Source organism: Rhipicephalus sanguineus, chromosome 3 (assembly GCF_013339695.2).
Source record: "Rhipicephalus sanguineus isolate Rsan-2018 chromosome 3, BIME_Rsan_1.4, whole genome shotgun sequence".
Taxonomy (NCBI): Eukaryota; Metazoa; Arthropoda; class Arachnida; order Ixodida; family Ixodidae; genus Rhipicephalus; species Rhipicephalus sanguineus.
This window is the reverse complement of record NC_051178.1, coordinates 207,900,810-207,914,745: the sequence shown is the minus strand read 5'-3', so window position 1 is coordinate 207,914,745 and position 13,936 is coordinate 207,900,810. Positions and strand designations below refer to the sequence as shown.

Here is a 13,936-nt window from a genome sequence, read left to right as displayed (position 1 = left end):
ACCATCTCGACTCGCTAAGCTTACAGCATCGATTATTTGACTATGGCTCTCAAAAACGGCGCCAAATCGGGACGAATACATTGCTGTCGATGCTTAAGGACATGAATCTAAAGCAAATGGAAGCATCAGTTCGGAGCTTACACGCTACAGAGCGCACGGCGGCCACTTGATAGATTCGAAGTGGACGACAACCGCTTTTAGCAATGCGACCATGTTTTTCGGAGACGCGAATGCCTCGCCGGCGAAGCTTGCCGTGCACGTTGGACAGCTCTCGCGTGTGCGGCGACGGCCGACGTTCTGCGGCACCGCTCTGTTGCAGCAGGCTTGCCGCTAGCGTGAGTGGGCCATAACATTTCCCAATGGGCACGACGAGTGAACAGCGGAAGAGAGCAGAACCAGCACACGCAAAGCCGCAAGTATAGAGGAAGAAATGGCAAGTAGCACAAGCGCTAGGGCACAACCAGCAACCAGCCAACACAAACTCGTGACGTAGGTTTGTTTACATTGCCCCTGCATTGATGTCGGCGTCGTGAAGCGCTCGCATCTCGCTCAGTCGCGCGGCATGCACTTTAAAATTGATTTTAAATATGTTCTAGGCTATATTGGCCCTTGATATTTCGTAGACGTTGCATATGGCTCCACATACGTCTATTTCACTCATTATCTCGCCTTCAAAATTTTGTGTCAGTGCTCCTTTAACATGCCCACTGAAGGACAGTGTCTCCTCCCAATGACCTGCAATCTAGTACTCTGTTTTGCACAAGCCGATCCCATTTTACATCTGAATTTCTTAGCTTCGTCACCCCACCTAACCCTCTGCCGTCCTCGGAAGAGTTCCTCAACCCTTGGTATCCATTCCGTTGATCTAACTGACCACCAGCTAGCTGCCCTACAAATTATACGGCCTGCCCAGGTCCATTTTCTTGTTCTTAACGTCTTGTTTTTATTGCGATAGCAATTACATGGACAGTCTCGGCTGAATTTTGCCGTCGCCGTCGCCGTCATGCACCGTATATGTATAAGTATGTATATATATAAAAAAGCCGCAAAGAAAAATATGCTTCCGAAGCGCGGAATCGAACCAGGGACCTCTTGCTCCGCAGCGAGCGGCGCTAACCGCTACGCCACGAAACGCAGATCCTCCACGTAGCTAACGGCGAGCGTTATATACACACCCTTTACCGCTGGACGGACTCGGAGACGGCCGGCACTTATAAGCGTTTCTTCATTACCAGCGAGATGGCGCTAGGAGCACGACGGGCGCATTTAAAAGTCGTCGGCGAGCTCGCTCGCTTCTTATGTTTGCGCAGGGAGAACCTTGCCCTTCCGCTGTCTGCTCGCGCGGTTTTCCCGTGGTGAGGGCAAGAGGGATGTTTCAACCTTTCACCGTGATGTCCGCGCTCATGTTACGGAGCGTACGAAAGTCACTCGAGCTGAAGGGACGCCGGTAAACGAACAAACAGACGATGAGCGCGAACTATCAAGTGTCACAGCTCGACACTTGAAGCACGCTAGTTTCCTTCGCTGCTTCGGCCGCCTTTGCAACAGGAGCGCTGTTCAAACTGAGAGTATCCATTGGCGAGCCTCACTTCGTATAGCATTAAAGGAGTCCTGACACAAAAATTTTCGCCCCGCGTTTTTTTGCTGCAATGTGTTGCTGGGGGCCTGTTAGTCATAACACGGCACATCGTTTGCTGCAGCGCGCGACAGATGATTAATTACAAGCTCCTTATTACCGACACAGTCTCGGTTTCGGTTTGACAGAGCTCCGAAAACGACAAGCCGCCGGGTGCAACTATCAGCACCTAGCGAGTTAAGCGCTCGGTCACGTGAGCACAAAGAACAGTGACGCATTTCCGCGCGGTCTGTCGTCGTCGGGCTTATTGTCGCCTGATGGCGACGATTTTCTTGCGGCGGGGATGGAAGGAATTTTCGACGTGGCGAATCGCTTCAGGTTTGACCCGCTGGCAAGGAGTGATTCGTTGGGAAGCGCGTCAAAACAGAAATGGCGGCTAGACGTCATCATAACTTGTACCGGCTGAAACGATTACGTAGGGGAAGTAGGGGGGTCACCTCGGGTCACCTCCGAGGGTGTCAATGCACCAGGTGCGGCCTATAATGCTGGATCGCGCTCGCGAACTTCAAAATTCATATAAAATACCTTCCAAGCTTTATTCGCTGTCGATATTTCGCAGATGGTACACGCACGTACACGGGAATCGATCCAGCAGGCTATCTCGGCCGCGAAATTTTGTGTCAGTACCCCTTTAATTTCTTGCTATCGCATTCATTGCTTCGCCCTTGCGGCGAAACTGACTTTTTTTAGATACGAAGCAGCTTTTGCTCGGGGCTGTGTCCGGTGGTGGCATCCACGCTCCACTGCGCATGCGCCTACTCTCTCTCCCACTCTCCTCCTTTACGTAGGTGTTCGGTCGCCTTCTCCTCCCCCGCACTGCAGCCGTGGCGCAGCCTCTCCTCCCACGTGATGCAGCCGCGCCGCAGCGAAATACAGCCTGTAACCCACTCTCTCCTCTCCATCCCCCGTTTCATGTGGATATAAGCGCATGCGCTCGTTCGGCTTCCGTCATTCTCGCTTTGCTCCCGTTCAGATGAGTTGTAACATCAACATCGGCGCCAGTTGCAGCAGCACTCCAACCTCTGCAGAGATTGAGATCGTTGCGGAGCAGCAGCGCAGGGCTTGCGATGCTGAACGCAATGCCGAAACACTCGGCGCTAACGGAAAGCAACGAACAAACACAACGAAATGATAACACAAACACTAAATACAAACCTCACACACTAACGAAAATGCCGAGTGAATGTAACATAAACTTGGTGTATGCCCCCAATGCTGCTTCGCATCCCCTCATGGTTCCCTTGAGTGGGAGATGGTGTAATTTTTTTCTTAAGACTTGTGCCACTGTACCTCAATGCCACAAAAGGAATTAAAGAACAAACCGAGAGCTTATTGCAGTACGATCTTAACCCACTGGCACCCCACATTGCCAGAGATGCTTACCTCCAATGGTGGACTCCTGGTACTCATGGAATTGGCCTTTGACAAAGCGCAGTACCAGGCTCGACTTTCCCACTGCCGACTCTCCTAAAAGCACCAGTTTGAACTGGCAAATTTTGCCCTGCGGCGCACCATTGGGCCTCTGAGCCGCTGCCCCGCGTCCTGCCATCGGAGCCTGCACAAAAGTACACACGTCAACATACACTGAACTAGTTGCTAAATATAAAATACCTGGCTCTGGCTAAAATTACAAATATATTCCTGAAGGGCTCTGCAGATGAGCCAGGAGCAGAAATCACATACAGAGGTACAGTCATGCTCAATATGGGCGGCAACACAGTTCCCGTGGTCAAGACTGCTTCATGAAACAGGCATATGAAGGCCAAATAAACACCATACCAAGTACTCATTTATTAAACCTTCGACGGTTTTCGCCGTACATGTACGGCGTCACCTAACAGGCACCAAAGGGTTTTCGTCGTACGTGTATGGCATAGCCTGTATGTTTAAAACGCGCACCTTTTTCAATCATTTCTCTTGCTTGGAATGTGCTGCCATGCTTTGGGAATATGTGCAATCTTTTTTATGAGCCGATGTCTCTCCGTTGTTCTTTTTTTTCTTTATTGCTTTCCAAAGCGGCGCGGTGACTTTTGCTTGTGCATCAGAACGCTCGCACATGGTGCGACTGGTTTCGGTTTCGTCCTTCGGGTGGTTATCGCTTCTCGCACCTGCAAAGCTGATGGCTGTCTGGTTTCTAATCTCTCAAAGGGTCCGCAAAAGTGCAATGAGAAAAGAAGTGAGCAGGATCATACAGCTCTTTAGTATAAACTGCAAATATCTATAGCTAAAAATTTGTCATTAAAACAGTAAAAGCTCGTTAATTCGGATTTCACGGGACCGGAAGAACTGTCCGAATTAAACAAATGCCGAATTATCAAAAGTCTCAAGAAAACAAATGTGTATCACATCAATCCACTTTCATTTTTTTGAGGAATATGTAAATCCAGTAATTATTTTGCAAAAAGCAGTACAAAGGGTGCAATGTTAACAATGTTCACAATGTTAACAAAAGTGCACAATGTTAATGCGGCTCAAGACTTCCGTGTCTTAATCTGAAACGTGCTCTGAACCTGTACCTTATTAGGTACCAACAACGCAATTGTGGATGGTGACCCCACCTTACTAAAAGCCCTGTGGCCGTTTCGGCTGTCCGCAAACGCCGTTTTCATTCCTTCGTGTGGCACATTTGCGAAGCTTTGTGCTCCAAGGATAGTCTGAATTAACTGGGCTGTGGCCAAATAGGACGAAATTAAGATTTTAAGTCCAAATTATTCAATTTTGCGACTTAACGAGTGTCAAATTAACGAGCTTTTACTGTATTAAAGTTTACCTTAATATTTTATACAAAACTAGAGGAAAATAACTTAATTTTTTTTAAGCTTACTTTCAAATGCAGTTATAACATTTAAGCATTAATTAAATCTAGCTACAATTCCCAGGTGCAAGCCATACAAGTCACATGCACAAGGTTATAAAAGCATACCTTAGTAGAAAGAATGTAGCCAGCTTAACACACATAGTACAGAAAGCAAAACCATGACATAAATGTGAAATGTACTTTTGTTTCCTCAAACAGCTCGTCACAGTATACATATCAACAAAGCTCCAAAACATGTGGCAACTGATAGCAACTGAATGTGTGCATATGCACAGCCAAAGATTACATGCACAAAGCAGGGCATACAAAAAAAAAACTACCAACACTTCAAAAGCTGCCTCGAACTATGGAAGAGAGATCAATCCACACCCAGGAGTGCAGTATGATGTGCTATAATACAACAGGCAAGAGAAAGGTGACGTTCTTATATGAACCGAAATTTATTGGCCGCCTTTTGAATGTGGTATGCACATCATGTGTAAGCCACTACAAAGCAGACTGTAAATTTGCCAGAATTTGCCTGCAGAGTTAGTGGATAATGTCTCCCTTGAATTACCTCGCACAACAAGCACTCATACTGGTACACCAAGGAGCTTAACATTCCAAATAAAATGGCAAATACGATGCTCGTATGGTATAACCGCAGATACTACAGTGGCACTGAAATTTATATACATTGTAGAGGATTAAGTGTCATATCACATTTCTATTTTTACATCAGTTTAAATATGTAGATTGAACTAACAGAGACATTTAAAAATGTATTATGCTACACAACTTCTTTATGAAAAGGAAAGGCAGGTGTGTCCCGTCTAAAAAAAATTACGTTAAAATATTTCTACCGTGATGCAACAGCTTGTGCTAAGTAGACTCCCCACAAAGCAGAAGTGGCAGCATGGAGAGTGATAAATGAGAACGAGCTCGTCTTCTGAAGAAAGATGCATATCCAAATGCTCACCATAGTGGAAGTTTGGACACACTGGTATTCCACAACTGCCCGAAGTAGTGACTATGTGTCTAGCAAGTGCCTTATATCTGCGTTTAATTCTCAGTTTTAGCTGATGAATTTAAACAGATGCAATTTTGTAACAAGCCAAGAGCAGAACAAGGCAATGGAAGAGCAGTGTCACTGTGATAGGGTCTTAAGAAACCTGCCACGTGCTTTGTCACGAGTGAGACTGAAGACGTGACTCATTCCCACACGGCTGATTGACAAAGAGTGCACAAACACTTGGTCATACGCAGCAAGTGCAATGCCTGCCCCTCTGGCAATACAGGTTTCAAAGGGGGGTATTGCTAGCTGCAGTGGAAGAGCCTTGTTCAGAAAGAGTAGAGAGCAACTGATGAGCACTGGCAAGAAATGAGACAAGGCCAAGTTGAATGCCACTAAAAACAGTGAAACTATATATACCTGGTCAAATAATAAGCACTCTTGGTTCCCAAAGTTACATTTTCTTCCCCAAAGCAAAAATTTCAATTTAAACTGCATAGCATAACATTACTTTTGAATGAACCAACGGCCTCAAACAAGCACAGGATATCAGACACCATAATGAAGGGTTCCAAATTTTGACCACTTGGTTTATAATACACACCCAAATCTTTGTGGACAACATATTTTTGCATTCTACCAGCATTAAAATACAGCTGCATGACCAAGAAACAAATCCATGGCTTTGTGCTGCACAGCCACTGAAGCAGATCTTACTTTTGAATTATCTTTTTTTTTCAACCACAAAACCTTTGAGACTGCTGCTACAGAAATTGACAGCTCACCAAGGGTCCTGTTTTGTATTTTTTTTTGCATGCCTTCACTCCAACATATCCAAGAGATAAGCAAATGCCTAGTAGCTACATGCACAAGCAACTTGCCTTAAGTTATCACTAGAGACCAGATTTTAGGCAAATGCATATTTTGTTCCTTGCACTCCTATCATGCCACTTTGATCTATGAGCATGAATAAGAGGTTAAGAAGGGCTTTTATAGTGCCTATAAATGCCTATTTTTGGCATTTGTGCCTAAATGCTTACAAATGCCTATAAATGCCTAATATCAAGATTGGCACTTACATGAACACTGTTTAGCTTAAAGTTTCACTCCTGGGTGAAGTTTGAGACTGCTATTCATGTTACCACACAACATTGACTGTTCGGAACTATGGGCTTCCCCAACCTATTCCTCTAGCTCAACCAAGTCCCGGAAAGAACTGCTAGCAGCAATGAAGTGGCACACTCCGGCGAGCAATTTGCCGCAGCGCTGACATCGCGCAAGCGGTTGACGAACGCGAAATCGCAGAGAGCAGTCAGCGGAAAGGAGAGTGAAGAGGAAAAAAGAAAGAAAAATGTGATGTGCATGCGGCTTTTGTTTCGTTTGTAATTTACTTCTTAAGGTGTTCACTGCGGTAGCGTAGAGAGAAATTTTTTTCCAGGGGGAGGGGGGGGAGAGGTTCAATCGCCAATCACACTGCATGTATATATATATACATGCAGTATACATGTGCGTGTATATATACATATGCAAAAATGAAAAGTTTCGGGGCAAGCCTTGCTTGGCTACGCCAGTGGTTCACTGCCAAGGAAGAAATTAACTCCCTTGGCAGGGAGAATGAGATTCGACCTGGCCAAAGGAGGAATCCCTCCCTTCTGGGATTTTAGCAATCTGGCCATCTGCTCCTGCTCTGCCCTTCTCAGTCATGCCGAAAAGACACCCAGGAGTGTGTTGGTTCGACAGTAGACACTTCACACATCATGCAGAACATGGGAGAGACCGTGCTCTGTGAACCGTGCAGGACAAAGCCCAACTGCACGGCTATGTTCAACTGTTGGAGTTTTTGTGCCACCTTAAAGGGATACTGAACAAAATTTTCGCCGCCGAGATAAATGGCTCAATTGAAATATTGGGTGCTGAAATTTGTTGAAACAACCTTCCTTTCAGCCAGAGACTAGCAGAAAATAATAAATTTAATGCATTTTTCACAAATTGGCGCGTCTAGCGGCCGCGCCGCGAACTAGAGAGGAAGTGATGCGAAACTCGGCGGATACTGACACACCAACCGTGCTCGCTGCAAAATCGCTTACCAATCGACATCGCAAGCCGCCACCCGCTGCCACGCGTCTCTCTCAAAACGTGTTCTCACGGTCGGGAAGGTGTTCTTGAGAGGAGAGGTGGAGAAAGGGAAGTGGCAGGGCAGGAGAGAGCGTGCCGGTTGCCCCCCTCTCGACACGCGCACTGGCGTGCAGCCGCCGCGCTCTCACAATCCACTAAAAATACGGCCAACTGCTCGAAATTACGTGAAATAAATGCTGTTTATAGAACAGTCGTGTCGTCCGAGTCGAATACAAGTGTTTTCGTAGCTTTTTCAAATTTTTGTTCCGTATCCCTTTTTTAAAGGCCAACTCCAGCGATTTTTCGAGGTCAATGGATCTCAATAAAATTCGCTGGGTACGTTCCTTTTCACGTTCCCGTTATTTATGCCAAATTATAAGCTGGTGACATACGTAGATTCATTACAAATGAATTTTATTGATTGCCCCGACTCTCCCCACCTTGCTTCCCAGAATTATTGGCAACATTGTGTGCGTGACGTCATTTTTGTTAAGCGAAAGTGACGCAACCGAGGGGCCACTAGAGCGTCTGCTATCCGCAAGGCAACAATCGCGTGTGTTTGGCGAGTGCTTCATTGGCTGGGAGTGTGAATTTCAGTGCGATGGGTAGCAAGTGGTGTTGCGTTGTGGGCTGCACACGATTCACCGTTGGCAGTCACGAAACACTCGCACCTAACGATTACCCTGCGTCTTTATATTAAAGGCTCAGCTAGCAATGCCGGTTTACCGCACGGGAAGTGCAGTGATACCGTACCGGCTAAAGAATGCACATGCGTGAACATTACTGCACGGAAACACTTTCCGTAACAATATACAGGGTGCACCGGGCCTATCGGTAAACGGTGAGCTGCGCATCGTGCGAAACAACGTAGCCTAATCTAGTAACATTGGTGCAAAAAGGTGGCTCGTACTTGGCTCATATTAAATGAGCCAAGTACGACGTACCAAGTACCAACACGACGTTGAACCCCGCTATTGCCAAACTGTGCACTCTTCCCATAGCAATATTAAAGGGGTACTGACACAAAATTTCGCGGCCGAGATAGCCTGCTGGATCGATTCCCGTGTATGTGCGCGTACCATCTGCAAAATATCGACAGCGAATAAAACTTGGAAGGTATTTTATATGAATTTTGAAGTTCGCGAGCGCGATCCAGCATTATAGGCCGCACCTAGTGCATTGACACCCTCAGAGGTGACCCGAGGTGACCCCCCTACTTCCCCTACGTAACCGTTGCAGCCGGTACAAGTTACGATGACGTCGTAGCCGCCATTTCTGTTTTGACGCGCTTCCCGACGAATCGCTCCTCGCCAGCGGGTCAAACCTGAAGTGATTCGCCATGTCGAAAATTCCTTCGATCCCCGCCGCAAGAAAATCGTCGCCATCAGACAACGATGAGCCCGACGACGACAGACCGCGCGGAAATGCGTCACAGTTCTGTGTGCTCACGTGACCGAGCGTTTCACTCGCTAGGTGGTGATAGTTGCACCCGGCGGCTTGCTCTGTCAAACCGAAACTGAGACTGTGTCGGTAATGAGGAGCTTGTAATTAATTATCTGTCGCGCGCTGCAGCAAACGATGTGCCGTGTTATGACTAACAGGCCCCCAGCAACACATTGCAGAAGAAAAACGCGGGGCGAAAATTTTTGTGTCAGGACTCCTTTAAGAATCTTTAGTTAGTCCGCAAACTTCTCAGCGATAGCATTTTACCCGATCACAGCCCCACAAACTTGGGCCGCCTGGACAGGTAGCGCCATCTAGCGGTGGAATGCGCAACCAGACAAGCAAAGAACTAAACAGGTGTGCCTACTTCATCGAAGAGGAATGGAATGGCGATTTTAGTTCGCCTACAAATGCGTCCGAATCGTAGCCGTCATTTTCCGACAGCTCCGAGGAGCTTGTGCACGTAGCATGGTCAGTCACACACAAGATATATTTCAGAGAGAGTCACCTTTCCCCTGAGCGTCTGCTCTTCGCCGCCTTCGCAGCTTTCATACTACGCGCTGGCAGGACCGGCATGCCTTGCATGATTTCGGGTTTTCCCTACTTACACGTCCCGCGAAGACAGTATGCTCGGCTGGGTTTCGGTTTCGGTGTTGTCCTTTTTTGCTTATTTATAATTATTCTCCAATTTGCCGAGTATTTCTGCTATCGGGCCCGCGACAGGAGCGCCTCAGGAACAAAAGCACCATTACTTTGACATGGCCAAAATATCGTCGGAGTTGGCCTTTAAGCAATAACATTCTTGCTTTCCTGCCGTAGAAAGAGGTCACGGATGTCTTCGTTTGAAATTATTTGTGTGTATGAAAATTTATTGTGCCTATATTTATGATAATGGAGGCCTAAAACGTTTTGCCTGCCTATTTTTGGCACCTAGAACAAGCCTTTTTAATGCCTAAAAATCTGGCCTCTAGTCATTACTCACCTTGAGGTGTAATGGTGTACTAGATTTACAAAGCAGGTTGTGGGCGAGACTTGCATAGCTATCTCCATTTTCAACTAGCTTTTCTAATGCCTAAAAATCCGGTCTCTAGTTATCACCTTGCTATCATACGATTTTTCACACATTTTGAGGAAACTATGAAGTGGCTACAATTTCATAACCACTAAAACTAAGTGCAGTCATTCCTGAAGATGTATTACAACTTGAACTAACTGCCAGAAAAGTTGTGCAGTTTCTCGAAAACATGTTTCCATGAAAACCAGCACACAAAATGCCATTCGTAATGACGACCTTATTTCGCTCCATGCCTTCCTAAAAAACCAGGATCAACTACAGATATTAGCTTGCACGTGACATCCCAACACAGCTTCTGAACGTGCTGGCACTCCACAATGGCGGCTTTCACAAAAAATAAGTTGCGGTTAACCTGCTTCAATGTGATAACGATGTGGCAGGAATGAATCTGTGCGTGGATAATGAAAGAACCTGCATGTGATGTTTTGAAATAACACTAATGCGACATCACAAATGTCATGTCCCCCCATGCTGGTGCTCCAACGTGGCAGTTTCAGTTACATCAATGCAAGCCATCTATAACAATGAAAGAAGGGGATGGCAATAGCTTATAAGCAGCAGCAGTAACAAAGGACAGCTGGGATGACTGCTGCCTAAGGTTGTGAGCTCCTTTCTACACCCAGTCTTCCTTTCTGCGTTTTACTGATGTGCAAGCCTTGCAATCCAACCGCAAAAAATGTTTTTGCTGCGAGAAAAACTGCAATAAATCAAGAGTCAGATGACCTCATTGCAAACAGCTTAACGCAACCGCTGGTTGAACCATGAGTTAAAGGAACCAACAACCAATCTTTATGGTACCTGTTTTCTTCAGCGCAACAAAAAGCTTACCGGTCAGTGTGTCTAATCATGGCATGGTAACACTGAAAACGGCGTAAAACATTTAATAAAATTTCTCGACCTGTGAAATATGAAGTCGTATACATGCAAAACATGCTGCAAACAGTAAGAGGTGAGTGCGAGAGCAGTTCGTGTTTGTGCACAGATGTTTGTTGTGCATGCGTGCACTCTATGCACATGCGCCACGGCTCGACATGTTCCACCAGTTCCCTCGAAGGCAGCATCTCTTCTTGGTGTGGAACCTTTTTTTTTTACCTTGTAAGCAGCACAGAATAGAGCGGGGATGGAAATAATATATGTACTCTAATTTTGAGCACTAATTCAGGCGTGCATGAAAGCGTCAGACTACGTACAGCAAAATGAACGACTCCATAATCCAGCTTCAAGGCTCTTCCGCTAGGCTGCGAGACATACTGTTCTTCTGCGACTTATACACACTATTTTAAGCTATAAATCCTACTCAGATCGCGAGAAGGATGCTTGAATCTGTCACTATAATGGTCTTTTCATTTCCACCAGGATCTAATCGCACATTCTGGCCAGTTGGCTGTCCCTTTAAAATGCTTTGCAGTCATGAATGAGACTGCTATTAGAGAAACAAGCGAGAATTCTGTAAGGGACTGTGCTTTATTTTGATTACGTAACAACCACATACAACGTAACAGGTAATGAAGTAAAGGTTTACAGAAATGTTCAGCTTCTCTAATGATCTTGACTTTTTTTTTTCCTCTTACTAGCGCCTTCCTCTGAATAATCAGACAAGTTTAGAAAAGGGTGCCCACAGCTTTGCTTATGCAACTGATTGCCTTTGTTGCCACTGCACATGAGTCATAGTTTAACCTCTTGGGTACACACATCTCAAACAGCATGCATACCCAACCAATGCAAGGTCTGCATACCCGATTCTAAAGCTCTCTACTGTTAATAGGCTTCATACAGACAATTTCAGGAGTGATTTCGCATTCACGAGTTAAAATAACATTATACTATGTTGCTCATGTGTGTGTGTTTTTTTGTTGTTGTTTTATGTGCATAAACAGAGGACCAATGGCCGGTTCGAGTGCATAAATAATGATGCGTCGGACGTAAAACAGTCTATGGTCCAAGCGTTCACATGCAAGGATCCTTCCATCAAGCCGTGCTTTTTTCTCCCTTTCATATTTAAAACTCGTGCGTACAAAATGGCTAATAAAGCGAACTCTAAATTGCATGGAAGGCTAATACGTAAGTACGAAAACAGAGGCAAGGATCAAAACGTGCACCAATCTTGCTCACACAATTGCCACCAATATGGTACCCAAAATTATGTCAAAAGAAACCGAGGGAAAGTCGCTAAGGTTACACATCTGCAAGATGAGGCGAAATTGGCGACTTATACACGAGCACGCCCCTCTGATGCAGCGAGGAACTTGTCCGCAAAACGCCCCTCGAACGCAGCCCGGCGGCCGTGAATCACAACCTTGCCGATACAGGGGACGTCGACACTCGTGTTTTTCTTTTATTTTTCTTTTGCTAGACCTTGACACGGCAGACGCTGCTGCATTTATTCGACGGCCACGTGCGCAGCCGATAGCAACAAGCGAGGTAAAAGAACTACCACCAAGCTAGGTATCGTAAACAGTGATCAATAGCGCGAGTACTCTGATGTGCGCCTGACGAGTGCGAAGCCTGACGTGCCAACCTCGCCGAAGGCTGGCTCGGGACAGAGCTGTGACGCAGCTTCGTTCCGCGATTCAGAGCACGCAACTCCAGCGAGGTCTCCACCTGACTACGAAATCGCTGCCGGCTGGTCGAAGCCAAGACTCCTTTCCTATGAACGCTCTGATTCACGTCAACACGGACACGACTACACCAGTACACGGCATCGCCATTGCGCGAAAACAGAAACGAGTCCATACAGTGAAAGCCAAATAGATCTCACGCTTGTGGAAACGAAAGCCTTCGGTCGGAGTTCGCTGGTCCTGCTCGGGGCTCGGCGCCGACTAGTTGGTTGCTTGAGGCAAGTGGGCGTATTTTGCAGCTTGTCAGGAACGACGCGACGCTCGAAGGGCACTCTGGTGAGCAATGGCGAGCCCGGACGCACCGAGCACCGCGACCAGCCGTCCGTCAACGCGGATCCGCGGATAGCGACGAGATAAATAAACTGTCACCACAGACGTCGGAAAGGCTAGGCCTATTCGCGCTTAGGCCTAGAGCAATCTCGTTTACACGTACTAGAGCCCACTTCGCCGCTGGCTCTCTCGACGATGCAGTTTTTCTTTTCCTCTCCCTTCCCAGCTCTTAAGAAAAACAGCAGCAGAAAAACGCGCACTCTCTCACAGCGCGCACAGGTTAAGAGCAACGGGAAAGCACACAGAACTCACCTAATTGAAAACTTGAATGTACTCCGGAGAGTCCGAAATACGGGCTAAAACAAAAGTACCAAAAAATTTCACACGGAGTCGACGGACCTTCCTTTACACCACCCTCGAAAAATGTAGCCGAGTCACACAACGTCCTTGTAACCTTCCGCTGGAGCCTGGATGAGCGCAGCCCACAAGTTCGTGGGAAATGTTGGCACTCACTCACGATATCGTTAAGGCAGCTAAACTTCCATTTGGCTCCAAGACATTGCCGACTTTCGCCGAAAATCTTTAGGTCAGCCCTGTCGCGGGAAAGCAACGGACTATGTTTCCTGTTATCTCCCCTTCCTCTGATGAATCAGTGACGTCATAAGTTTCTCGCTCGCTGTTGCCTGCACAACTACTTCACGCCGCTAAAAGGATGTTCGAGTGGTTTTACGTTACCTTATCTTCGTCACAAACTGATGAATTAAACCACGTACTAAATAAATCCAGATAAAATAGACTACTTCCACGTGACATTTCTGGGGAGTTAACGGAGTGGCTGACAAGCATAGCGATTGCTCAACAACGCAACATCAGTGCGAGCGAAAATGCGAAGCAGACGCTTTTTGACGCATCGCAACAGGCTGTTCGCTTTGCGCGCTTTCGGCGGGCACTCGATCAATGTTCCGATTGC

General features: G+C 46.6%; 1 protein-coding gene across 2 annotated transcripts in view; it reads right to left on the bottom strand.

Moving 5' to 3' along the window:
- The window catches only part of LOC119388179 (ras-related protein Rab-5B), a 60,087-nt gene extending 46,487 nt beyond the window's left edge, over positions 1-13,600 (bottom strand). The window contains exons 1-2 of one of the 2 annotated variants that reach the window (XM_037655831.2): positions 13,279-13,600; positions 3,020-3,191 (exon numbers count right to left, since the gene is read on the bottom strand). In XM_037655831.2, the coding sequence (XP_037511759.1) occupies positions 3,020-3,185 (166 nt within the window). In that variant the 5' untranslated portion in view covers positions 3,186-3,191; positions 13,279-13,600. Of the gene's footprint in view, positions 1-3,019; positions 3,192-12,836; positions 13,130-13,278 lie in introns of those variants that run through there. The other variant, XM_037655832.2, reaches the window with a different exon arrangement.
- Between the last annotated feature and the right edge of the window lie 336 nt (positions 13,601-13,936).